Source organism: Capra hircus, chromosome 19, assembly GCF_001704415.2.
Source record: "Capra hircus breed San Clemente chromosome 19, ASM170441v1, whole genome shotgun sequence".
NCBI classification, from domain to species: domain Eukaryota; kingdom Metazoa; phylum Chordata; class Mammalia; order Artiodactyla; family Bovidae; genus Capra; species Capra hircus.
The window spans coordinates 39,884,466-39,910,933 of record NC_030826.1 but is presented as its reverse complement, the minus strand read 5'-3'; the positions used below and the strand labels follow the sequence as shown (position 1 = coordinate 39,910,933).

At 49.1% G+C, this 26,468-nt stretch overlaps 2 protein-coding genes across 3 annotated transcripts; both read left to right on the top strand.

Annotated features, from left to right (window-relative positions):
- On the top strand, nucleotides 1,096-7,488 carry ORMDL3 (ORMDL sphingolipid biosynthesis regulator 3). Of its 2 annotated transcripts, none has more exons than XM_018065015.1 (4): nucleotides 1,096-1,287; nucleotides 4,396-4,595; nucleotides 5,295-5,446; nucleotides 5,862-7,488. In XM_018065015.1, exons 2-4 carry the CDS (start codon nucleotides 4,422-4,424, stop codon nucleotides 5,995-5,997), a joined length of 462 nt encoding a protein of 153 aa, XP_017920504.1. In that variant the 5' UTR covers nucleotides 1,096-1,287; nucleotides 4,396-4,421; the 3' UTR covers nucleotides 5,998-7,488. The 2 variants fall into 2 exon arrangements, with proteins under 2 accessions (XP_017920504.1, XP_017920505.1); XM_018065016.1 differs by lacking the exon at nucleotides 1,096-1,287 and adding an exon at nucleotides 1,643-1,840.
- Nucleotides 7,693-20,495, top strand: GSDMB (gasdermin B). Its single transcript, XM_013972351.2, has 12 exons — nucleotides 7,693-8,287; nucleotides 9,481-9,723; nucleotides 11,962-12,054; nucleotides 13,420-13,591; nucleotides 15,439-15,610; nucleotides 16,317-16,401; nucleotides 16,920-16,958; nucleotides 17,982-18,008; nucleotides 18,861-19,021; nucleotides 19,125-19,263; nucleotides 19,638-19,708; nucleotides 20,158-20,495. The coding sequence occupies exons 2-12, from the start codon at nucleotides 9,495-9,497 to the stop codon at nucleotides 20,299-20,301; spliced, it is 1,332 nt and encodes a 443-aa protein (XP_013827805.2). The 5' UTR covers nucleotides 7,693-8,287; nucleotides 9,481-9,494; the 3' UTR covers nucleotides 20,302-20,495.

Genomic DNA, 26,468 nt, shown 5'->3' with positions numbered 1-26,468 from the left:
TCAGGGGCCCACTGCAGCTTTATGACAGCTGTTTCCTGGCAGCCGCCTGGTGAGAGGGTGGGTGAGGTCACAGAGGAGTGCTCCCCAGGTTCCCTGGACCAGCATTCTCCTTTCCGTTCCCTCACCTTCATTCCAGTGTCTGTTCACAGCCAGGCAGGTTGGCCAGTCGTGACATCACCTGATCCTGCTATTCCAGCCCCACCGGGCATCGAGTGGACTTAGATGCTGGGGCAGGGGAAGTAGAAACTATTCAAACAAGGCCCTCTTGGTGACATGGAGAGTGGGAGTGACCCAGGAGACCTCAGGAGTCCTTTGGTTCAGTCTCCTACAGAAACAGCTTCCTACAATATAACAGTTGCTTTACAAACATTCTTTTGAATTCCCGCAACCTTGGAGGTATGTTTTCACAGGTATGGAATTGGAGATTAAGACAACTTATTTGCTGAGGGTTACACTGCTGGTGAAGCAGTGCCTGCCTAGTGTACCTGGCAGGAAAATCTGTGCCCCGGCCTCAGAGTTCTGAGGGGAAAACTGCGACCCCAGAGCCACCCAAAACCCACACAGCTGACCTGGGACTGGGACTCAGGGACCTGGTTATTCACCAGGGTGGCTTCCCAAGTCACATGTCTTCTTCCCACGTCTAATGTGGGAAGGCCAAAGATGAGACCTGGCCCAGGCCGGCCTGGGTCAGGTGTAACAGCAGCAGACAGGCTGTGGACCTAGTTCTCTGACCTCCAGACTCTCATACTAACCAATATCGCCGAAAAAACCGCTTCCAGGAGGGCCTGACAGGGGCTGAGCCAGTAGTTAGTTGTCTGGAGGGCCAGAGGCAGCAAGGTGTAGTTGAAAAACTCCGACTTGGGGTCAGAATTTCTGGGTTTCAGTCCAGGCTGGGACCCAGCGGGGACCTATGGCAAGTTACTTAAAACTTAAAGTTTCCTCATCTGCAAAACCGGGCAATGGTAAACTCCACAAGAAGCACGCTGACGCCAAAACAGGCATTGTTATGCGTCAAAGCAATACCAGCTGACCTTTGATCCCCGTACTGTTGAAACCTGCGGGCGGCCCCAGAGAGCCCTGGGCTGGAGCAGGGGTAAATACTACAACTCCCAGGAGGCTGCGGGCGGCCCGGCGCTGGGCGGTGACGTAATGGGGGCTGGCGCGGGGCGCTGATTCGGCCCGAGCTGCCAGCGGGGTGGCTGCCGCCGCGGCTCATTACAGCTGCTGGAGCAGCAGCGGCCCCTGCCTCCGGGCACCCTTCCCGGGCCTCGACCTCGGCCCCGCACGGTGAGTCCAGTCGGGCGGCCTTGGAGTGGCCAAACCGGGAGTACCCTGGGGCTACAGGAGGGACGGGAAAGGAGGTGGGGGCTGTTGGGGAGGCGCCCGGGGTTGGAGGGGATCGGGACAGGGCGAGTGGAGGTGGCGGGGGTGCATCAGCCGGGGGGTCGGGGTGCATCAGTCGAAGTGATGCCCAAAGGGGAAAGTGGGGGCAGGAGGCAGGGGATGGGGCGTAGAGGAGAAGCGCTTGGGCTGCGGATGGGGGCGGGGAGAGGCTGGGCTTCGGGGATAAAGGTTTGGCCGCTTCCAGCTGGGTGAACGTGTGGGGGTGGGGGTGGGGCTCCGGACGAAGCCAGGCTCCGAGTGCGAGGTCCCAGGCTGGGGTGTGGAGCGGAGACCCCCACTTCGTCTCGAAGTCCCACTCTGTACACCCCAACAATAGTGAGGACTCCGCCTCCTCGCCTCGCCCTCTCCGCGTGCTAGTAGGGGCTCGCTCCTCTTCTCGCCTTCTTTTCATCCCCACCGCCCTCCCGAGTCCGGGAGGAAGAGCTGGAGCTAAGTGGTGAGCGGTTGGGGGGGGGGGTGGGCAGAAAGTGGCTTTGTGTCAGGGACTCCCCGCTGGGGTCCAGGTTGCAGGCTCCTATGCTTTGTGTTCCTCACCCAGAAGGCGAAAGATTTGCTGCCCTTAGTTGGGGGAGAGATTGGGAAGCAGCTCACCTGGCCGTTGGCACTGTGGTGTTGGCTTAAGTGTCTGACAGACTGGGCAGAGATATTTGTGTAGGAGCCAGTAGCAAAGAGCTGCCAGCAAGAAAGTAGTTGACAGAACAGAGTTGCTGCAGGCTTTGGTTTGAGGCAGGTTATGAAACCACCTCGGGGACTGACGCGGGCAGCCACCTGCTAGTTTAGCGGCAGAACTTTTCAGCCTCAGCTGCTGTGAGCTTACTTTGTGTCTGCCAGCTTCTTCTTCCCATTTCTCCCCTGCTGGGCCAGGGGCAGGTTGGTTATTTCACTAATGGAAGTGGTGTGTACCCTTAGTCACACAAAAGTCTCAAGAGAGCTTTTCTTAGTTTATTGCTGCCAATCTTTCCCTTAGTTTATTGACTTTTCTATCTTTTTTTTGGGGGGGGGGTGGTGTCTCCTGGGAATTTCTGCTCTCAGGGCACCTGATGTTCAGGCTGCAGAAAGAAGCTTCCCAGGGTGTCAGTTGAAGCCATAGGTCTGAGCCCCACCCCGAGACGCCTCAGACTTTGCTGGGTGCCCTGTTACAGCCAGAACGGAGTGTCGAATCATCTGGGACTCAGCCAGGCTCTTGGCTTTCCTGGACAAAACAACTTGGGAGGGCTAGAGGTCTTGCTACTCCTTTATCCTTGTAGGTCTAGGTTAGGGAGAAGTGGGGAAGGGAAGTAGTTTTTGGTCCTACTTGGGTAACTCTCTCCCTGTTCTTCGTCAGTAGTTAAGCCCTTCAGGCTGTCACTTCCTAGCCGGTCTCCCCCACCCTCCACTCCCCTTCCACCAGGTGGAGGCTTTTGTGCAGTAGGTTTCCCAGGAACTGTGTTTGGGTAACTGAAGCCCTAAGGCCCTGGGAGGTAAACAACTGAGCCAGTCCTGGTTTTCTAGTTCCCTGGGTTTCTCTTAGGCCCAATTATCCAACCTAATGGGTTGAGCTCATGGGCCCCAGGAGCATGACTGCTTTTGGAGCCTTCACATGTATGTTTGTATGTAGGGAAGGTGTGTTGTGGGTTGCATTTCCTTTGAGGTCTCTAAGCTTGGAGCCATCCGATAGGAAATTTGTTCCCATTATCCTGGAAGTAGGGAACTGATCCTTGAGAATTCCGGCTCCTATGCAGTCTCTGTGATCCCACCCTGAGATAGAAGGCAACCAAGTTGGGGGGTGAGGGTGGGGTCATCACAGCAGAGTCGGGGGGTGACCTTATGAACACTTCCAGGATACCCTCATCTGGGACCCCTTTCTGTATCCCCAGGAAAGAGGGGCTGTTACCATGGTGATGACCTTAGGGTCTTTATTGGACAGGATCTCCCCACAGTTCAGGAGGTGAGCCAGTACAAAGGTGTCATCTGTTCCCACCTCCTGCTGGTCAGAGGGCCCTCAGAGATCTGGGGACAGCTGAGCTCTGGACAAGGGGCTGCTCGTTCCCCTCCTTACTTGCATCCAAGAATGGGCTGGGCTGCATGGTTTCATGGGCAGCCAGGGAAGCCCTCCTGGTTCCCCTTGCTGCAGGGCCTCTGCCCTTGGAACTGGGCATAGGAAGGCCTGGTGCTAATAACTTACACTTGGAAACAGATACTGGGAAAAGAGGCCCAGGTGAGGATGGGTAGGCAGAGAGGGAAGGGGGCAGGAGAGAGGCTGTAGGTGTGTCCCTAGGGGAAGTCTGTTGATGTGGGCTCCAGGCGCCCATGGGCACTGTAGACATTGGTCATGTTCACTGTGCTTGCCCCTCCTCTGGTAGGGAAAAGGGCCGAGATGGTTTGGCAGGAAAACGGGTGGCATCAGGAGGGCTAGCCTGAGTGGCTGCCAAATGGATAAAACATCTGGTTGGGTGGTTTTGTGTCCCCAAGAAGGCAGCTTCCAGGTCTGGGTAAAGGTTGTCTCTTGCCTGTTTTTTCTTTTCTTCCTTTTCTCTCTCTTTCTACCCCCGCCAATCCTCCTGAGTTAGGGGGCAGGGAGACCCAGGATACTTCATCCACTGCTGCCTGTTCCTTCTCACGGGGAGAGGGGGGGTTCAGGGGGAGATGTGTCATTTCAGACCCTCAGTGAGACAGATACAGCAGGGCTTATTGCTGAGTGATTGTTAGGGCATGGGCCCCGTCTTCCCTGCCCTGGGCTTCTTGGGCAGAAGGCTCCCCAGAGGGTGAGATTGCAAGACAGGCAGTGGTTTCTTTGCCCTGGGGCTGGATGCCTGTTGATGGCCTGTCCACCCAAGCAGTTCGAGTGCCTGGAAGGGCACTGTACTGATTGGATGATGTACAGAGCAGCCTGGTGTTTTTCCCAGCCCCGCACTGGGAAATGGATAAAGTCTGCCTCCCTGCAGGAATTGGAAAGTGTGAGGGAGCAGGGAAAGTGGGGTGACCTGTCTTGCCTGTGCTGCTTGTTTGTAGGACAGTGGCAGGAGAGGGGCAGCAGGATGAACGTGGGAACAGCACACAGCGAGGTGAACCCCAACACGCGGGTGATGAACAGCCGCGGCATCTGGCTCTCGTACGTGCTGGCCATTGGGCTTCTCCACGTCGTGCTGCTCAGCATCCCCTTCGTGAGCGTCCCCGTCGTCTGGACCCTCACCAACCTCATCCACAACATGGTGAGGGCCTGCCTGCTGCCTGCCTTTGGTGGGGTTGGGGTGGGGATAGGGGACCCTCCCCCCCAGACGTGGGCCAGATGTCAGGGTGACATGCTGACTTCAGTCACCAGAGTTCTCTTCTTTCTGCCCCACTCCCTGCTACTGGAATAAAATCTGCAGGTATGGCCATACCTCTTGGACGGGGTGGCTTATGGATTGGAAGAGGGGGTCATCAAGAGCTGAGCTAAGGACCCCAAAGAGTCTGCAGCACTTGGATGCCTGGCCTGGGGCAAAAACTCCTTTCCCCAATCAGAATCTGAGTGTCCTTCTCTCTTGCCCCTCCACGCTCTTTCACTACCTGCTTGCTCCCTGGTACTCTTGGTGGGCAAGCAAGACCTGGTTCCTTTCCATCAGCTGGCCTCCTCCCAGCTGGCGCAGGAAGCCTAGCCCCGGGCTGGAGAGATGGCGTCTCCTTGCTGGTTCTCTGTTTGACTCCTCCCCGGAAATTCTCCTCATGCCAGGCCTGCCCTCTCACCCAGTGGGTCTCCTTATTTTCTGGCTAGTCTCCCAGTTGCTCCAGCCTGACCTCCGGCCCGCATCCCCCTGCCCAGTAGATGGGGCTCCGAATCACTGGGAGCCCATGTCTGTGACTGGGGCAGAGGAGCTGAGCTGGTGGGCCTTTGGCCTTCTGTGTCCTCTAATGAAGGCCCCTCCCTCCAGGGCATGTACATCTTCCTGCACACAGTGAAGGGGACACCTTTTGAGACCCCGGACCAGGGCAAGGCGAGGCTGCTCACCCACTGGGAGCAGATGGACTATGGGGTCCAGTTCACCGCGTCTCGGAAATTCCTGACCATCACACCCATCGTGCTGTGAGTGCCTTGGGCAGAGGAGGATGCCAGTGGAAAGGCCACGGCCTGGGGAACCCTGGGGCCCTGCGAGGCTTAAACCCCTCGCCAACTGTGGCCCTTGGCATAGGAATGACCAGAGGAAGAAAGGCTGGGGTGCCCCTGGGTCTCATGCTGGGCGCAGGTTGTGACTCCCTGGTCCTGTCTGTCCTCCGTTGGCGCTTCCTTCCTGCCACTGAGTTTGGTCCACGGGTCTGGGGCAGAACACAGGGCCTGGGTCAGCAGGGGCTTCTGTAACTGGGGGGATCTTACCACCCTACCTTGGCTCTGGGGAGTCTTTCCCATAACTCCTCACTGTCAGAAATCTGTCTCCCCCAACCAGGGAGGGGAAAGAAAGGGACCTTTCAAATTTATACCTCCTCCCAACCACCCCCTACAGGTACTTCCTCACCAGCTTCTATACCAAGTATGACCAGATCCATTTCATCCTCAACACTGTGTCTTTGATGAGTGTGCTCATCCCCAAGCTGCCCCAGCTCCATGGAGTCCGGATTTTTGGAATCAATAAGTACTGAGGGAGCAGCCCTTTCCCCTGCCCGGGATGGCAAGGGAGGGGTCGAAGCCTGGGCTGTGATGCTGAAGACAGAAGGAGCCTCTGGTAACCGCCAGAGACAGGGGTTGAGCCTCTGGGCCCTAGTTTTCCCCTCACTTCCCCCAGTAGCAGACTGAAGTAGCTTGTAGTGGGTTGGGGTGGGCCCCCCTGGGGCTCTGACCCCTTCTGATTTTTTTTTTTAATCTTTTCCTTTTGCCTTTTGGATAGAGACTCTGGGGGGTGCTCTTCATGAAATGGGCTGGGCTTCTGGGCTGAACACAGACCTGTGAGGTTGGGGCAAGAGAAGCCCCCTGCTCACTTGCTCATCCTCAGACTGCTAAAGCACTTTAACCCCTGTGAGCGGGGCAGAGGGGACGGTACAGCTTCTAGTCTGTTTCACTTTAATTCTTAAGTCTTTAGAATGACACTTAGTGTGTGTGCTTATATCTATGAAAGCACCGTGTGGCAGCACCTCATCGCTCTGGGTAGAGAATTGTCTAATCCAAGTCAGATGGCTCCCGCACGACCCACCTAGGGTACTAGGTAGGAGTGGGGAGGGTAAGAAGCAGGATGGTGGGCTGGATGTGGGTGGCCTGGTCCCAGGAGTGAGGGGCCAGGGCTGCAGCCATCCTGGCTCTGGGGGAGGGAGTTGGGGGCAGGGGTGGGATACTGAATTGAGTCTTAGAAGAATGGGGCCACATAGCAGCTGGGATTGGTGTGAGGGGGGTGGGCGGTGGGGACAGACCCAACCTCGTTCTTTGAGAAGTGGTCTGAGAGGAGGGGCAGGCTCGGAGGGGTCGTTTACCCGCCACGTGGTGGGGTGATACATTGGTAGGGAGGCTGCTGTGGATCGGCAGCTCCGGGGTGGCATGGCAGGGTGGAATGGGTGGGAGAGGCCCGTGAGTCATCGTAAGCCCAGGTCCAGTGTGACACCGTCTGGTGGTGATGGGGGGTGGCGTGGGGATGCTGCACAGAAGCGGTGCTGCAGCCCCTCCGCAGCCCTTCACCTGCGACCTTCTCACGCAGACGGGGTCTGGGCCGGGGCCTCTCGTGTGGCATGCACCTGTGGGCTCATCAGGTCACCGCCAAATGGGTTTGGTGGGCTAGGGAGTCCTGCATGGTCCCCTCCTGAGCAGGACAGTGGAGGGAGCAGGGAGTGACCTGTGGGGGCTGTCCACTCAGGCTGAGGAGGTGAGGCGGGGCGGGACCAGAGGGGAGCTGCCTTCTCCCCACGCCCCCTCTGACTGGGGTCTGTGTTACTTCTGAGGTGTGGGTACCAGGGCCTTGAGGGAGCAGTGGGGGTTGTGGGGGTCACTGGCCCTGTTTTCTGCCTCTTGGTCCCCCCAAGCCCCACCCCATGTATCATAAGGAACTTTCACCTCAAAATCTTTCTAAGCAAAGTGTGAATAGGATTTTTACTCCCTTTGTACAGTATTCTGAGAAATGCAAATAAAGGACAATGTGTTCCTATTTCTCCGGAGTCTGGCCTCTGCTTCCTGGAGGGCTCTGGAGGAGGGGCGGGGGGAGGGCAGTGTTGCGCATGGGTCCGACACTCTGCCTGGATGGTGGGAGGGCTCCTGGGGCCAGCAGAACAGGGTGAAGTAGCTGGTGGCGAGCTAGCCGAGACAGCAAGCTGGCCAGAGTGCAGCAGTCCGCTTTGGGGACTTCACCTGGCTGGTCCTCAGACAGAACTTACGCCTCTGGGCTTGGTTGGCTGAGCCAGGCCGGGCTGGCAGAGGGAGAGCTTGTGCCATAGCCAAGGAGGGTGTCAGTTCAGCCATGGCTTCATAAAGAAGCCAGAGTCCCAAGGGGTGCCCAGTCCTTTCCTCTGAATTCCTCCCCCTGAATTCCTGTCACTTCTCCTCCTGCCTTGGAGGGCGGCTTCTCCCCCTGGCCCCTGTGTCCTCAGAGGAGGCTTCCTGCTTCCTCCTCCCTCCACAAGCATGAGTGGGAGGGAAGAGGACTTACTGAGGCTCACCTGCCAGGGAGGGGCCTTTACAGCCTGTTCTGTGCAGTATCATCTGTGTCTCTCTGTCTATTTCCCACCTGCCTGCTCCCTGGGTCCTTGAGGAAGGAAGAGTCGGTTTCTTACCTTTGACCTGTTGTCCCGCCGGGCCATAATGTGGCTTATCTAAAACTCTGAGAGGTGGGGCACCTAGCTCTCCAGTTCTTTTTTATTTCCTTTCAGTTCCCATATTATATAGTCCCAAGACACAGTGGCCAGGAACTGTGCAGAGACCTTACACACGGGATTCTTACAGCCTCCATTTTTGGTGAGTAGCTGAGGACAAAAAAGAGGTGTGTGGCCCCTGAGATGGATCTGTAGGCCCTGGGCACACCCTTTCCATAGTCCCAGAAGGATTCCTAGGTGGAGAATGAGCTGAGAGTTGATCACCATGACGGGGGCAGGGGCAGAGAAGGGAACATGGATGAGGGATGAGCAGGTGCCTGCGTCAGCCAGAAGGGAATTAGGGGAAGGTGGCCAGGAAGCCTGTGGGGTGTGGTCTGGCCTCAGGAGGGTTGGCAGAGGAGCCTGAAGAAAGGGGAAAAGATCTGAAAAGGAAGGAGAGCAGAGTGATTGATGGAAGAGGAGAGAGTAGGAAGGATTTGGAGGGAAGAGAGCCTGAGGGCTCCAACGTGGTGGGATCAAAGAGCTGCTGCTGACGAGAAATGGAGGAGGGGCAGCCGTGTCAGGCTGGACTGGTGGTGGGCCTGTGGAAGGTCCCATAGGGCCGGCGAGTGGGGCGGCACAGGGGCCAAAAGTAGGCCAGGCAGAGGGTGATGTCCCAGGTGAGGTTTTGGGATTCATTTGCTTGTACCAAGTATGCTTTTACCAAGTATGAGGGGATCCTTCAGAAGGTGACCGGAAACAGAGGAGACAGGACTTGGGGGTGGGAGGCTGTCCAGGATATCCAGCTGCACGCCACTGTTTAAGTATAAAGGTAGGGTACTACCCTTTCTGCTTCCTTCTGAGACCAGTTTATCACCATCTCACTGGGAAATGGTGGATAGGGGCACCCATCCAAATGCCTTGCAGAACAGGAAGGGAGGGAGGCCCAGGAGTCAGAGCCAAGGGAAGAAGTCGTCTGTTGGGGTTGGTAACGTGAGGTCTGCAGCCAGACCCTTTGTCTCTTTCTGGTTCCTCTGTTCATCAGCACTGGTAAGGTTTGAGGGTGGTGGGCCTGCCATCCTACCCATCAGGTCCCTCTGAGCAAGGGGACAATTCTGCTATGGGAGACTCAGAAAACAGGTCTCACTTTCCTTTTGGGGCAATCACCATTCTAGCTTTCCTGATGGTCATTCCATCTTAGTGTGTAGTAAATGCCACACCTTCTAGAAACAGGGAAGCCAAATCATTCCAAGTTCTGATTGGCCTAGAACTTTTGGATCAGCCAAAAGTAGAAGATCGAAAAACCTGAACCAATATCCCCCTGCCCCCAAACTGCAATGGGCTTCCTTTCCCCAGTTGGTCCAGGCACAATGCCCACGGTATTTGAGTCGATCACAAGAGCTGTGGTTAAAGAGATGGACACCAGTGGAGAGATGATTGCTGTCAGAAGCCTCGGGGATGCTGACAAATTCCGCTGCTTCTATCTGGTGAAGAAGAGGAGACGTTTCTTTGGATACCAGTATGTCAAGACAAACCTCACCCTGAAGGACATCCTGGAGAGTGAAGTACCGTTTGATATGGTGGTTCCTGAGTTCCAAGGTCAGTATGAGGTGGTGAGAGGCTTTGCCCACTCCTGCTCTAACCCTCTCTCAATGCCCCATTGCTATCAACCAGGTCAGCCAGTCAACAAAGAAACCGTGGAATTTGTATGTACACATCCATACACCTCAACTTGGAATGTTCAAGAGAGCTGCATGGGGAGAAGGGAATAGGGGAAGTGACAGTTTGTTTTTCTTGGAAACTATTCCTAAATAGTCTTTTTTTCCTATTTTTTCCCTTTGTAAATAATTCACTTTTAAATTAGCTAAGGTCTTCTCATGTGTTTGTAAAGTTAGTCATTTAAATGTATAAATAAATGGAAACAATTTGCTTAGTGGTTAAGAAAGGACTCAGGCTTTAGAACTGGGGGGCATCTGACTTCAAAACCTGGCTCTGCCACACTTACCAGCTGGGTAACCTCTGGACAAGTTGCTTTATCTATGCTTGTTTCCTCATCTGTCAACTTGAAAAGACTGTTGCAAGAATCAAATGAGGTAAATTATGTAAATCATTTACCACTGTGCCTGCAAGAAGGAGCATTCAATAAAAGTTCGCCCCAGACTTTCTACTGGTGGCAGTTATTATTATTAGCCCTTCCTGTTCCCTGGGGATGATGGTTGAATGGGAAGTTGCTGGTCAGCAGAACTCCATAAGGGTTCAGAGGCCTTAGGAGAGAAGTCTGTCCCATTCTCCTGCTTCCAAGCTCAGTGGCTCCCAATTCCTGGGGTTTCTTGGGTTTCAGAAGCCCCAGGAGAGGTGTTAATGAACCTTCTCTTGGAGACTATTACGGCGTCTGACGCCTCATGGTGAGGAGTTTTACAGCTCAGATATCTCTACCAAAATCCTTTTGGTTCTCCCCAAGAGATGGAAAAGAATTTTAACACCACCACTGTATAGTTCTAGAGCACCTGCCACGTATGACTATTAAGTGATCAAGAACAGTACCCAGATTGCTCAGAGGTGGTGGGCTTTTCCACTAATGGAGTTTAATTCAGCAAGCAAGCAGCTTTAGGAACATTTCAGATTAGCATTTTTCAAAGACTCTGAGTCGACTTTCTGAAAATTGAATTGCCAAGAATCAATTTACTAAAAGCTAGTTCTCAAAAAAATCAAAATCAAAATCAGGGACTTCCCTAGTGGTCCGGTAGATAGGACTCTGAACTTCCACTGCAGGGGACACAGGTTCGAGCCCTTGTAGGGGAACTAAGGTCCAGCATGCCTCTCAGTGTGGCCACCCCCCCTGCCAAAAAAAAAAAATCAGTTTGCTAAATGACAAGTTCATTGAAAAAAAAAAAAAAAACAACTTTAAAGCAGGACTAGGATGTTTTGCAATGATCATATTATTCTCCAGGGGCAGAGGCAAGTTTAATTATGGAAAATTGACGAGGTTAACTTCCTTTAAGGGAAACTCTATCTGGATAAAAAATTCAAAGACAGAGGTGAAACCAAACTTTAAAAAAATTCTTAAGAATGAGGTGAGCTGATCATTTAAATTGATTTTTAGCAATCTGACCTTCTTTTTGAAACATTATTATTTTTAACTATTTGGTGTGGATGGTGTACATAGGTTTTTTAAAAATTAAAGTCCATTACCTGATGTGAAGAGCCACCTCATGGGAAAAGGTCCTGATGCTGGGAAAGACTGAGGGCAGGAGAAGAAGAGGGTCACACAGGATGAGATGGTTGAAAGGCATCACCGACTCAATGGACATGAGTTTGAGCAAGCTCCGGGAGATAGTGAAGGACAGGGAAGCCTGACGTGCTGTGTTCCATGGGGCCGCAGAGTCAGACAGGACTGAGTGACTGAACAGCAACAAAGTTGCATTCAGATTTCTTTAGTTTTATTCGGACATCTTTAGTTTTCACCTAGTGTCCTTTTTCTGTTCCAGGATCCCGTCCAGGACCTCATGTTACATTTAGTTGTCACGTTGCCTTAGGCTCCTCTTGGCTGTGCCAGGGTCTCAGACTTCCCTTGTTTTAAATGGCCTTGCCAGTTTTGAGGAGCACTAGTCAGGCGTGCTGTAGGATGCCTCTCCACTGAGATTTGTCTGGTTTTTTTGTCTCTTAGACCTAGGAAATGAGTTGGGGGGGGGGCGGGTAAAGATTACAAAGGGAAAGTGGTATTCTCACCACATCATGTCAAGAGTTTGCTGCTATTGTTGCTTAGCCCACTAGGCTCCTCCATCCATGGGATTTCCAGGTAAGAATATGGGAGTGGATTGCCGTTTCCTTCTCTAGGGGACCTTCCCGATTCTGGGATCAAACCTGCTTCTGCTGCATTGCCAGAGGATTCTTTGCCACTGAGCCACCTGGGAAACCCTCATATCAAGGGTACGTATTGTCAACAAGACTTATCACTATTGATATTGTCCTTGGTCACCTGGCTGAGGTAGTACCTGTCAGGTTTCCCCATTGTCACGTTATTCTTCTGCACTGCCCCTCTCCGTACTGTGTAGGCTCTGTTGCATGGCTTGTGGGGTCTAGTTCCCCAGCCAGGGATCAAACCCATGCTCTCTGCAGTGGAAGTATGGAGTCCTAACTATTGGACCAGGGGATTCTCCCATACTGTAGCCTTTGTGTGCATGAGGTTTGATTTTTCTTTCTCTCTGATAAAGTACACCAAATTTTACGTTACTCAAGAAACAAATGGGCCCTGAGACATTAGCATCACACACACAGGACTGATTTCAGGTGTCGTTTCTAGGTCTGGCATGTTTCCACCAGTTTCAAAATGCATTTTTTTTCTCTAGAAATCCAGGCCCACCCCTAAAATGCAGCAGTGGATGCTCTCCCACCTCTGTAGGCTCAGAATTGGGAGGTCTAAGAGAAAGGCCCTCAGCTTGGCAGCATCTCCACACACTTGCCACTAACTCTGGGTCAGCAATGGACTCAGACTCCAGGCCCTTATGCAAGGCCTTATGCAAGGCTGGGCAGAGTCCATGCCGGTGGGCAACTTTCCAGAGTTGCCTTACTTTACACATGCTCAGGTCACAAAAACACAGAGATTGAACTCCGCTTAATTTTTATTTCCCAAAGGTTGTGTTCATTCCCTCAGTCGTGTCCAACTCTTTGTGACCCCATGGTCTATAGCCCTCCTGGCTCCTCTGTCCATTATTCTCCAGGGAAGAATACTGGAGCCAGTTGCCATTTCCTACTCCAGGGGATCTTCCTAACCCAGGGATCGAACCCGAGTCTCTTATTGTCTCCTCTATTGGCAGGCGGGTTCTTTACCACTACTAGCACCACCTGGGAAGCCAGGTGGTCGGGGCTCCTAATTCTTTCGCTTTGCTTTTCTTTCTTTCATTTCAGCCTCTCAAATGGTTTAATAGGACTAGTTCACATTTATTGAGCTTTTAGCAGTGTGCTAAGTGCTTAGCTGCGTGATTTAATCTCCTCAAGCACTGAAAGTAGGTACTATGAATATTCTCCTTCTATAGATGAGGAAACAGATTCAGAGGTAAAAGTGACTTACCCAAGGTCATTTGGTAAGAATGTGGCAGAGTGGGCTCCAACCTTGATAACTTCCAGGGAGAATAGCATTGGCTGGAGAACCACGGCTGGAAGACTTGCTCAGAAGAGAAGGGGATCATGAGGGGAGCCCAGGATGGCACGCATCAGCAAGGATCTTCTAGAGAGATCTTTTGGGTCAGCCTCAGTGATAATAACGACATTGTGACCTTACCTTTCTCTTTCCAGGTCAAGGTGATAACTTCGAAATTCTGGACGTCGTAGACTCAAAGGGAAGTTTGACAGTGAGATTTCACCCCCAAATGACATTTAAAATAGCATTCCACATTTTCCAGGAGAAGAATATCAAGTTAGAAAAGAGCGAGATACCCCAGGAATTCCTGGATTCCCTTAAGAACAAGTGAGGCTGGAGGTGGGCAGTAAGGGGGAAGGAGAGAGGGAGAAGCCCATATTTTGGGGCACCTAGGCCATCGGAGGTGGGGAGCCCTGGCTGGTGCTGCCTCCCAGTCCCTACTCCCAGTACACCTCGCCCACACAACCCAGTCCTTATTCAAGCATGCCCTCCTCTTCTCCAGTCGAAGCCTTCTCATTCGTCCAGAACCAGCCTCCAGGAGCCCTTCTTCTGAGGTCCCCAATTCACTTACTTTCCTGCTGTTCTCCAGGGTAACTGATGACTCTGACTGGGAGCAAACTGGCTGGTTTCAAGACCACTTTCCTCGGTTTTCTTAAACCGTGTTGCCCAAATCTTCATTTTGTGCTTGTTTCACTTTGCCTTGTGGCAAGTCAGTGGTTTCCAAGTACCTGTCCCTCACTGCACTAAGAACAACTTGTGACCAGGGACCGTCTTTACTAACCTCTCTGTTTATCCACAGCACATGGTAAGTACTGGAGAAGAGAGCTGAGGTGAAGCGCAGTGAAATCAAAGCACCCCGGTTGAACATTTCCTGCACAGGAAGTACCAGCACCCCACCCCACCAGGGTGGCACCTATCAAGTGCTACAGACATTCTAATAGCTGAGGGCATGGTCCTTCCAAGGGACTCCACCAGCCTTCCCCCTCAGCAGTTATGTTGTGGCTGGTATTGGTGTCTTCTCCCCTAGCTGAAATTGTTGGAAACTGTGGATGGTTCAGGGAAAGGGGCCCTTCTGTTTTCCTGGGCTAGCCCTCCCCCAGCAGGGTGGATGCCTTTTGTTTCCCCTTTTTAATTGAGAACTGAAAGGCTTACAGTGAAGTTGTACTGGTCCTTTGACCTACTCCTACCACCACAGTCTTGCTGGGGAGGGGCCTTTGCTGAGGGAACTCATTTTTTTCTAGAATGCATTGTTTCTAAGGTGAGGCTATGTTGAGTGTGTAAATAGAGTTGTGTGGGGGAGGTAGGTAAAGGAAGGTAACCAGAGGCAAGGATGTAGGTAGGTATTTTGGCTGCAAATACCAGAAGTTCCAACAGGCTGTTTTAAGTCACGAAATGAATTTCCTTGTGTGTTGGTCACTCAATCATGTCTGACTCTTTGTAACTCCATGGATTGTAGCCCACCAGGCTCCTCTATCCATGGGATTCTCAGGCAAGAATACTGGAGTGGGTTGCCATTTCCTTCTCCAGAGGATCTTCCCAACCCAGGGATTGAACCCAGGTCTTGTGCATTGCAGGTGGATGCTTTACTCTCTGAGCTACTAGGGAAGCCCACGAATTCCCTTATGAAATCAGAAATGGCACATGGACCCCAAAGGTGGACAACGTGCAACCAGGTCCCAGAGACCCGTGCAGGGAGCTGGGACCGCTTCTCAGAGAAGGGGCTGCTGTGGGCTGGGCACATGCCCATCTCAGTGCCGTGAGAAGGGCACAGGGTTTGGACTCATGTAGACCTAGGCTTGAATCCCAGCTCTGTGGTTATTTGCTGTGTGACCTTGGGCCATTCATGACCTGTCTCTAAGCCTCAGTTTCCTATGAAAAACGGATGCAAGCCTGCCTATCTCATAGGGGTGTGGAGAGGATTAAATGAAATGACGTGTGAAGTATTTCCCTGTGCTGGCATACTCTAATCTTCCAGAAATGCTAGTGGGTTTCCTTCCCACTTTGCACCCCCTTCCCCCTCCATGGTGGGTAAAGTGAACTTTGACAGAGGTTCCACGTTCCTTGGTTTTCCAGCCCTGGGAGCACTTACTCTCAAACAGAGAGTAACTGTGGTGGGGAGGGAGAAATGTGCCTAGGAGGTGGGGCCCCTCTCATTCCCCCTTTACTCCCTCCAGGAAGCTGAAGAAGGAACTGCCTCCTTCATTCCAATCAATCCAGGCGAAGAGAGAAGACCTGTATCTAGTGACAGAAACTCTGAAGACAAAAGAGAAGGACACCCTGAAATATGAAACGCAATTTGATTTTCAGAGCCTGTTGAAAATGTTTGGTTTCCAATGTGAACACAAGGTTAGGATCTCTGGAGACAGGGACTGTGGGCGAGCCAACTTGGCTCACTCACTGCAGGTCAGGGGCTGCCAGCCCAGACACCAGGCTCCTCATCTCTTCCTCTAGACTTTTCTGAGCAGTCTTGCCTGCTCCTTGGCCTCCTTACAACTTCTCTTCTTGCCCCAAGAGAGTATATAGCATCACACAGTCTCTCCCCTTTGACTCTCTGGCAATGTTCTGTTTTCATTTGCTTCGTAGGGCTTCCCATGGCTCATAATTTCATGGGTATTTCTTGCTTGTTCATTGTCTTCCTCCCTTTTTAGGAGGCAGGACGACAGGAGCCAGGATGCCTGGAACAAAACAGGCATGTTTTGTCCTCCATAAATTTTTGTTTTTAGTCACACCATATGGCTTGTGGAAATTTAGCTCCCCAAGCAAGGATCGATCCCAGGCCCCTGGCAGTGAAATTGTTGGGTCCTAACCACTGGACAGCCAGGGAATTCCCCATAAATATTTGTTGAGTGAAATGGAAATAAAGTCAGATGTGGAGTCAAATATCAACTTTGCTATTGTGAAATGGGCTCATCTGCTGATCCTCTCAGAGCCTTGGTTCTCTCATCTGTAAATGGAGGGTAGTAATGTCTACCTCCCAGGATTGTTTGGGAGATCAGGCAAGGTAATTATGTCAGGAACTGAGGAGTCAGTCTATATCGCTCCTTTTTCCTAGCACCAAAAGGAAGTGACTATCCCCCCTGAGAAGGTCCTGGCCTATCGGGTAAAGCAGCTTGTCTTCCCCAGCGCGGAGAGGATGGGTAAGCTAGGCCTGGTGGGGTGGGGGAGCTGAACACATGAAGAAGGTGGGGGTCAGTTCAACTGGGGTCTGTGTCAGTCTGTAGGGGTCCTGGTAGCCTGGAAGGTGGGAGGAAGTTTCAGGGACTGGGAAGAAGGATGGAAGGTGTTGTTGCTTAATCACTGTCATGTCCAGCTCTTTTACAACCCCATGGATTGTAGCCTGCCAGGTTCCTCTGTCCATGGGATTTCCCAGGCAGGAATACTGGAGTGGGTTGCCATTTCCTTCTCCAGGGGATCTTCCCAACACAGGGATCGAACCCATGTCTCCTGCGTTGGCAGGTGGATTCTCTACTGCTGAGCAACCTGGGGACCCAATTCTTCCCTAGAGCTGTTAGCTCCTGTCTCTCTCCCACAATTTATTGTTCCTGTTGGGCAGGGTGGGAAGACTGGGGAGATATTAGAAAGAGGAACTTGAAGAGAGAGAACTGGGCTTTCTAACAACTGATCTCTCTTTCTCTCTTTTTAAAAACTGGTTTAGATATTTGTTTCTTGGGCAAAACCAGCTCCTTTCCAGAAGGTGAGTAAGTGGGCCTCCTGTTCATCATTCTAGAATGGGCAAGGATACTTTTTTTAAAAAGAGGATAGCAAATGACCTGGAATTATAGAGTCATCAGTACTGAGAATGTAACAGGATGCACTCAAGTTTGAGCCAAGGTGAGAGGGCAGGAGGAAAATCTGCCTGTTGGAGAAGTAGGTTGGATTGCATGCTGGCCTAGGGTTTCCAGGCTCCGCCAACTCTGACTTGCTCTGCATAGGTCAGTGGGCTGGATCCTGGGTTCACAGTCCTTACTGAAGGCCTATTGGCTTACAAAGCATAGTTGAATTGCCTGGCCAGTTCTACACAACAGCATGAGCACTGGACTAGGAGTCAGACAGTCTCAGGGGCTTGTCCTGGCTCTGCTGCTCACTAGGCCTACAGCCCACAGAGTCATGGTGGTACTAACCTTAAAATGAGCTGGGACTAGACCAGGAGACCCGTATGATTCTGTGTGTGGCTTCCTCTGGCCTTTCAGTCTTTCCCTGAATCCCATACGGGCTGTACTGCCTAAGAGCCCTTGTGAAGGAGTGGAGGGGTCTAGGTGGCATAGAAGTCTAGGTGGAGTAGAACACTCCAGAGAAATTATTGAAAGTTGTAGAAGCTTCAGGTTCAGTTCTGGCAGGTCTTGCTAGCTCAAGTGAGATTCTCTGCCATTCTTAAGTGCCATCACAGAGGAGTCAGGGAATAGATTCCAGTTCCTGCTGTCCCCCAAATTTTCTGAGTGGCTAAGGGCATGGTGCTTCTCTCTGGACTTCCCTTTCCCCTTCAGTCATCTGAAGTATATGCCTATGGCTGCCTATCTCCGAGCGTAGGAAGGGGTCTATAAATATAGTACTTTGTCATTTATACACCATGATGAGGATGCAGGCTCCCCAGCATAGGCAGCGAGGGCTCAGAATCTAGAATTGAGAACCCCCACCACTGGGACAAGAATGTCCATGGGGTGGGCTGGGGTGGAGGTGACCTGAGGACTCGCTGAGATTATTCTTCCTCTCTTTGCAGAGAAAGATGGCGGTTCATCTTGGTTGGGTAAGGATGGGGAGGCCAGCTATGTTCAGGGTAGCTGCACTCCTCACCTTTGAGCCCTCTGGCCCCAAGGAATGCAGCTCAAATAGGGCCGCTGAGTGTGTGTGTGTGCGCGCACGTGTGTGTGGCAGTAGTAGTGGCGAATGTTGGGAGGAGAAGGGCAGTGCGTGCTCAAGTCGCTTCAGTCATGTCCATCTCTGTGCAACCCCATGGACCATAGCCCGCCAGTTGCCTCTGTCCCTGGGATTCTCCAGGCAAGAATATTGGAGTGGGTTGCCATGCCCTGGAGAAGGGTAGGGCAGTACCAAAAGTAGGTTTCCACTATAGAGGTTGTATCTGTCTCCTCTGAACACAGTGATTCTCACTGGTACACAGATATCACCTGAGGGAAATGTTGAAAGTAGTGATAACTGAGTTCCACCTCTGGAAATTCTGATTTAGCTGATCTGGGGGTGGGGCCTGGTCTGGGCACTGGGAGTTTTAATTACTCCGCAGGGGATTCTCATGCACAGTGAGAACCACTGTTCTAACTTCCTCTAAATCCTCATTACTCCTGTGGTCCAAAGCTTGCACTTTGAATGGCAAGAACTACATAAGCTTTGACTTCCTGGTGGTGGAGAAGAATTGGGGGTTGGTACTAGACTGAAGGTGAACTGGGAGGTGGAAGTGGGGTCAGCAGAAGGCAGTGATGGTGGGTGTCTATCTGCTTCATGTTAACAGAAAAAGACTAGAAGAAGGGAAGTTACAGAGAGGTGGTCTCCAGAAGAACGATAGATCAAGAATGGGGTCTGGGGGGCCTTGGTAATGGAGCTTGCTAGGCTGCAGGGATTGGATTCTTAATTTGTGCCTCCACAGGGAAGTCCTTGAGTTTGGAGAATTTCCAAAGCATAAAAGAGAGGGTTCAGGACATGGTGCGAGTCCTCCAGGATCTGACTCCAGAGGAGCAAAAAGGGGTGCTAAACTGCTTCACTAAGTGCCTCAGCAGTGATGAAGAGCTACAGGATCTAGAGCAAAGAGTAAGAGGCCCAAGGAAGAAGAGGGCAGAGAGAGGGAGGGACGAGTCGGGAGACAATCCACTCTAATGGGACTGGGCTCCTCTCTCCCATCTCCTGGTCCTAGGTGTCTGAGATCCAGTGCTCCGGGGAGCTACAGATGAACAGCCCAGTGAATTCTCTCATAAGCAGTCTTTTCAACGCTGCTGGGGTCTTGATAGAGGCACGCGCAGAAACCATCTGGGATGTCCTGGATGCCCTGATGGGTGAGGAGGGGCTTGGATATAAGCTGGCGTGGAGGACATGCTGAGCAGAGGGACCTGTGTGGAGTCAACTCTTGGGAGGAAGGGGATATCACTGCCTTTTACATTTTTTGGGGCACAGACTTCACACTTCACAAACCAGCCATCTTCCCCAGGCCAGAAATGGAGGGACTGCCTCCTCTTTCCCCATGGTGCAGTCTCTGACCTCCTGCAGGCTAAGAGGAAAGCAGAAACCCAATGGGAATGACCCCTGTCTAGCCACGCTGGGGTTCTCTGGAACTTCCTGTGATGCTTTGTCCCAGGTCTGATCAGACAGCGAAGCCCTGTCCCACTATGTGCCCTGCCTCTCTGCTGACCACCCTCTCTCTTGTCCCCAGAGCTGTCTGAGTACCGGCAGTTTGTTGCTGAGGCCCTAGATAAGGGGACCCTGCTCCACATGAAGGACACGGTAAGGCAGCCTGGGCTGAGCGTCCAGGTCCTAGTGGAAGTGACTGCCCATGCTCTCAAGGGCCCCAGAAACCTCAGTGACCAGTCCCTTCCTACTTCATAGTCCACTGCCAGCTCACGTCTATGCAGCTGGTTTGTGGCAATTCCCTGGACATGTAGTTTTCAGGACAATTCAGGATGGGGTCTTTAGGCTCTGTTGTTTGCCTGTGGGCAAGAGAGGGGGTGGGAGGCTACTAGTTCCAGGAGGGCAATTGGCCCCATGCTGACACATCAGCAGTGTCTATTACCATTTGGGAGTATGAGGCTCCCCAGGCTCTGCAGGAGTGTGCCATGGTGGATTACAACCTCTGCTATGGACTCAGGACTAAGGGGTATGTATGGCCATATAGTTGCCATTTTTGGTATATTTCCTTGTTCTCAGCTTTTACCATCTGGTGGGTTTCCTTTCAGGTGGAGCCCATCCTGAAGAAGAACTGGGGTGAGGGGCCCCTAGATGTGAGCTGTGATCCTGAGGCATGGACTCTCTGTGCCTTCTATGTTGTTGTCTCCATCCTGCTGCAGCTGGGTGAGAAGCCCACCTCTGTGTCTTCCTAAGCATTCGCCCCACCAGCCTCTGAGTGCTCTCCTCCCCAGTCCATCCTCATCATCCCTAATCTCAATCACCAGAATGATGTCTTTAAAACAAGCTGCTATTCTTTGATACATCCCATTCCCTACAATAATGTCCAAAAATCAGCTAGATTGTGGGCATGAACTTCTGATTAAAAGTGGGAGACTGGTCATATTAATTACCTCTCTCTCTCTCTTCAAATTTCACTAAATGACAATAAAGTGATGGAAATGATAGAAACCCACAAGGAATAAAGAAAATTAGGCAGCTGATAAGGGATTTCAACACATCTTTGGAAGCAATTAAAGGAGTGGTAAGCTAGGAGACTCGCGACTGAGGGGTGTGGAGGAGTATAGGAGGAGCCTGCTGGTTTTCATCATAAGCCTTTTAGTTCTAGTTAATATTTTTCAAGACAATAATTGAAAGAAATATGTACTTGCTGTAAAGCATTTCAGATATTGCTCAAAGTCATAGGTAAAGGTACCCAGTGATCTCCCTTCTCCCTTTAATATAACCACTATGCACGTTTTAGGGTGTGTGAACATTTTTTTCTATTGGGCAGTTTTAAAAATGGTAACTTAAACATGACACTAGGATGAGATGGCATACATCTGGTTTGTATCTATCTTTTGAACTATTTATTCTTACATTTACATGTGTAAAAATATTATATGCAACAGGAACTCTTATAAGTGCTTGGAGTGTAGCTTGGTCCACTAATTTGGAAAACTTTAACAGTATCTACTAAAGCTAAACATATGCCTATGACTCAGCAACTCCACTTCCTTGGCATATACCCAAGAGAAATGAGTGCCCGTATTCACCAAAATACTTGCATGTATAAAAACATCAAAATAAGGGCACTAAGCTGAAAACTATTCAAATACCCAGTACCATTAGGATGGATACATATACTGCGCTGTACTTATGCAATAGAAGAGAACAAATTACTGCTACACGTAACAACACGAATGGCTCTCACAGACAGAATGCTGAGCAAATGAAGTCAGCACAAAAATGCATATTTGTGTTTGGGTCCTCTGAGAAGTAGGTGCCAGAATGGAAGCAGCTATGCAAGATAGGGGGAAAGCTTGTGAAGAATGAAGGGAGAGTTAACAGGAATAGATATGGCAAAACTTCAGAGCACGTGATCTAAAACCTGTGAAAGGAGAGGAGGAGGGAGAGACTGAGCAGGAAGAGTCTCAGATGCCAGCACCGTCTGAGGGTCTCTGCCAAGCCAACCAGAGCAAAAGCAGTCTGCCAAGGGGCTCCCCATCAGGCAGGAGGGCCAGGCTCTGGGACGCCACGCTCAGCCTCCGGCAGGGAGCTGCTCAGGAGAGGCTCAGGAGGCAGATCTATAGGAGGGTGGGTTAGAGGTCCTTCATCAAGCTGCTTCCTACAGCAGGTTCTGCTAAAGAAAATCTGGGTGGTGTCCTCTGTGAGACTGTATGATTCCATTTATATGATGCTCAAGAACAGACAAAGCAATGGTGGTAGAAGTCAAAATAATGATTATCTTCATGCGGACATTATTGACTAGGAAGAGGCATGAGGGAATCTTCTGGAGTGCTGGAAATATATCCAAATTCACTGAGCTAACATAAGATCAGTATATTTTAATGGAAGTGTATTATACACAATAAGAAAGGCTTGAAAATGTACATATTATATAACTCCATGTAAATGAGGTGAAAAACAACCAGAACTACACGATGGTGGAAGAAGTCACCGCAGTGGTGACCTCGGGGGTTGCAGTATGTTTGGGAAGGGGCAGTACTGAGAGACTCTTTGGGAGCACTGGACATACTTTATATCTTGATCTGGATAGGGGTTACATGGATGTGTAACCATGTTTACATGTGTGAATGTTTATTAAGCTAAACACAAGATCTGCACACTTTACTGTGAATTTTTATCTCAATAAAAACTTTAAAAATATAATGAGAACAGATTTGAGCAGTACAGAGGAATATAAACAAATTAAGTAAAAGTTTCCTCTCAAACCCCTTAACCCTATTACCTAGTCCCACTTCCTTGTGATAGCCATAGTAACAATTTTAGTGTTTATTACAACTAAAAATTATATTCTTGAATTTATTCTTGATTTATTAATTTTGAAAGAAAGTGAAAGTATTAGTTGCTCAGTTGTGTCTGACTCTTTGAGACCCCATGGACTGTACTCTGCCAGACTCCACTGTCCATGGAATTCTCCAGGCAAGAAAGCTGGAGTGAGTTGCCATTCCCTTCTCCAAGAGATCTTCCTGACCCAGGGATCAAACCCACATCTCCTGCCACTGCAGGCAGATTGTTTATCATCTGAGCCATGGGTAGTATCTATTGATTACCCAGGATTAAGGATGAATGTTGTGAAAAAACAGACACTGAACAAGAAGTTCACAGTAGGAAAGGGTTACAAAAAATACAGGGTACTATGAGAGTGTTTAATAGAAGGTAACAGGGTGGTCCCATCTTACCTCTGACAGTCCTTTAGCCTTTTCCTTAAATGCCGATTCTAGCCATGCCAAACTATTGGTCTTCAATTTGAACATGACATGCACTTTTACAATGCTGTGCTTTTTAAATACAGGTTGTATTCTTCCTCTGCCTGGATTACCTTCCCCTGCCTTAACCACCTCTTAAGCTAAGGCTTAAATATCTTTTCTTCAGTATTTATCCCAGTTTCCCAAAGAATTTGGTTACTTCTTCCTCTGATTGACCCAGAGCATGTTGAATACGTTTCTATTAAGGCCTTATTATACCATACAGAAATTATTAACACATATGTCTGTTCCACTGATGTCAAAGCTTCTGGAGAACAGGGTTTACTTTAAATTTTACTTTTCTTTACTGAAAAAGTGAAAAGTGAGTCACTCAGTCATGTCTGACTCTTTGTGACCTCATGGACTATACAGTCCATGGAGTTCTCCAGGCCAGAATACTGGAATGGGTAGCTCTTTCCTTCTCCAGGGGATCTTCCCAACCCAGGGATTGAACCCAAGTCTTTAACAGCTAAGCCACCAAGGAAACCCAAGAATATTGGAGTGGGTAGCTTATCCCTTCTCCAGGGGATCTTCCCAACCCAGGAATTAACCCGGGGTCTCCTGCATCACAGGTGGGTTCTTTACCAGCTGAGCCACTTTAATAGGGCCCTTTTCCAAAGTGCCTTTGAGTTGGGGGAAGTTTGGGAGACACATTCAGAATTTCATGAGGCTGTCTCAACCAGTTGTCATTAAGATTTTTTTTTTTTCTGTCCTCTTAGAGTGCAAGCAAGGGACTGCTTGTCTAAAGGAGATTAAACTAACCCAGAAGTCTGAGGTTCATATTTGATCTGCTGATTTCTCTCCTTTTCATCTCACATTTCTGACTCCAGAGTGAAGCTCAATACATTAACTGTGGAATTCTGTAAGGAATTTCCTGCTCCAGAACCTGAAACTGGTGAAGGGGATGGTTTTGAAATGGGGACAGCCAGAACAGTCATTATTTGAGCTTGGAGGGATGTGAGAGATTCTACTAACTCGTACTCATTCTTCTGAACTCTTAGCTCAAGCAGTACCCACTTCTGACAGTTTCAACATCTCTCCAGTCTGAGTTAGAGACCCTGTTGGGAAGGAAACCATTTTGGAGAAATGCAAGTTTCGCCACCTTGGGATAGATAGAGTTGGATGTCAACAGGTCTTGGAGAAGAGGGAAAACTACCTTGCAGGTAACAAATTGAGGAATTTATTGATTTTGCTCCTAAGATGGAGAAGAGGAGCATTGAAAGGAGAGAGAATGGAGCTAAAGAGAAGCACAAGAAAGGCAGAGAGAGACTGAGACTAGATGAAATAATAAAAACTTCTCGATGTGAAAAGGTGAGAAACACTCAAGAATGGTGATGCCAATGTTGTTTCTGGTAGTGGCAAGCTAGGTTATTTATTATCCTGGTAAATATATGGTTACATCTAAATGAGCAGTAATTATATATAGAAATAATAAAACTATTAATAGCATCTTTTGATGTTAAATACAGGATAATAATATAATATAATAAATTTAAAGTGTTCTAAAGGGTTTTATCTTATTTGGGAAAAGAGAAAAGATATTGCTTACTTTTAGACTTTGATGATATTGTATGTATTCTATAATTTTTAAGGTAACCATCAAAAGACTAGGGAACAGATGAGTGGAGGGTAAAAAGCAGAGTGATAAAAAAATTATCAACAAAAAGAATACATGAAACAAGGGAAAATGAAACCTTAAACAGGTGAAACAAAAAACCCCAAAGAAAATGGTGGAATGAAATCCACATGTATTAGAAATTACATGTATACAGGGCTAAATGATGCAGCGACAATGTAATATTGTCAGAATGGATACATTTATCTATTTACAGTTTGTAAGACATCTAAATAACATACAGATATAAAATATTGAAAATAAAGTGGTGGATAAACATTAGCTCTGTAAATACTAGCCAAGAAGAAACTGGTATAGTTATGTTAATATTAGGCAAAATAAACTTGAGGTATTAAGCATTATTAGTGGCAAAGAAGACCACTTCACAATGATAAAAATTTCAATTTACCAAGAAGATACAACAATTTTGAATTGCTATGTACATAATAATATAATCTCAAAATATAGAAAGCAAACATTGACAGACAACAAAATAGTCAAGTACAAAACTACTGTGAAGATTTTAACACACTCCTCTTAGTAATTTATAGAATAAGCAGCTAAAATGTCAGTGATACAGATGATTTGAACAACATAATTAACAAACTTGGTCTGATTGACATATTTAGAAAGCTATACCCAACAATAACTGAAGAATAAAACTTTTAGCAATAAAAATATACATATCAAACTTGTAAGGTGACTTCCCTGGTGGCCCAGGGGTTGAGAGTCCTCCTGCAAGTGCGAGGGACATCAACTGGATCCCCAGTCCAGGAACTAAGGTTCTACATGCCTTGGGCAACTAAGCCTGTGCACCACAACTATTAAGCTGGCGCTCTAGAGCCCTCAAACCGCAACCACTGAGCTTGCAGGCCACAACTGTTGCACTCCATGTGCCCGACAGCCTGTGCCCTGCAACAAGAGAAGTCACCACAATGAGAAACCCACGCACCACAACTAGAGAAAGCCCAAGTGCAGCAATAAAGACCCAGGGCAGCTAAAAAAACCCCCAAAACTTGTAAGATTAGCTAAAGCTGATATTTTAGAGAACAGAATATGTATGTATAACCTTAATAGTTTATGTGAAAGAAGAAAGGCTTAAAAGAAAAAATCAAAGAATTAAGTATCTATGTCAAGGAACTAAAAAAAAATTAGCAAAATAAATCTAAATAAATGGAAGGAAAGAAAGGGCACAGCAAATATAAAGTAGTAAATAAATAATAAAGAGGTTCAATAAAGACAGATATTGGATCTTTGAAATCAGTAATAAAATACACAAACCTCTGAGAAGAGTGATAAAAAGAAAAAGGGAGAAAGCACCTATAACCAATTTCAAAAACGCAAAGGAGACGGTACTATAGATGCTATGTGTGTGTTAGTCGCTCAATCATGTCTGACTCTTTGCGACCCCATGGACTGCGATCCCTGTCCAACAGGCTCCTTTGCCCATGGAATTCTCCAGGCAAGAATACTGGAGTGAGTTGCCATTCCCTTCTCCAGGGCATCTTCCCAACCCAGGCATCGAACCTGGGTCTCCTGCATTGCAGCAGATTCTTTACCATCTGAGCTACCAGGGAAGCCCACTATAGATGCTACAGGCATTAAACAGATAAAAGGATAGTAGAACAACATTGTGCCAATAAATTTAAGATTTTAGGTTAAATAAGAACTATCCTAGAAAAGTATAACTACTAAAACTAACCCAAGAAGAAATAGAAAATATGAAAAATCCTATAACTACAAAGGACATTATATCAACAGTAAAATATCTTCCCACAAAAATTCTAAGTTCAGATGGTTTCTCCAGTAAATTCAATGAAGTATTCAAGAATAAAGAATTCCAACATTATATACACTTCTCCAGAGAATTAAAAAAGGCAACACTTTCCAAATTGTTTACAATGCTAGCAAAATCTAACAAGAACATGAGAAAGAAAAATGCAGGCCAGTCTCACACATAAACTTAGATGCAAAAATAGAAAATGAATAGCAAACC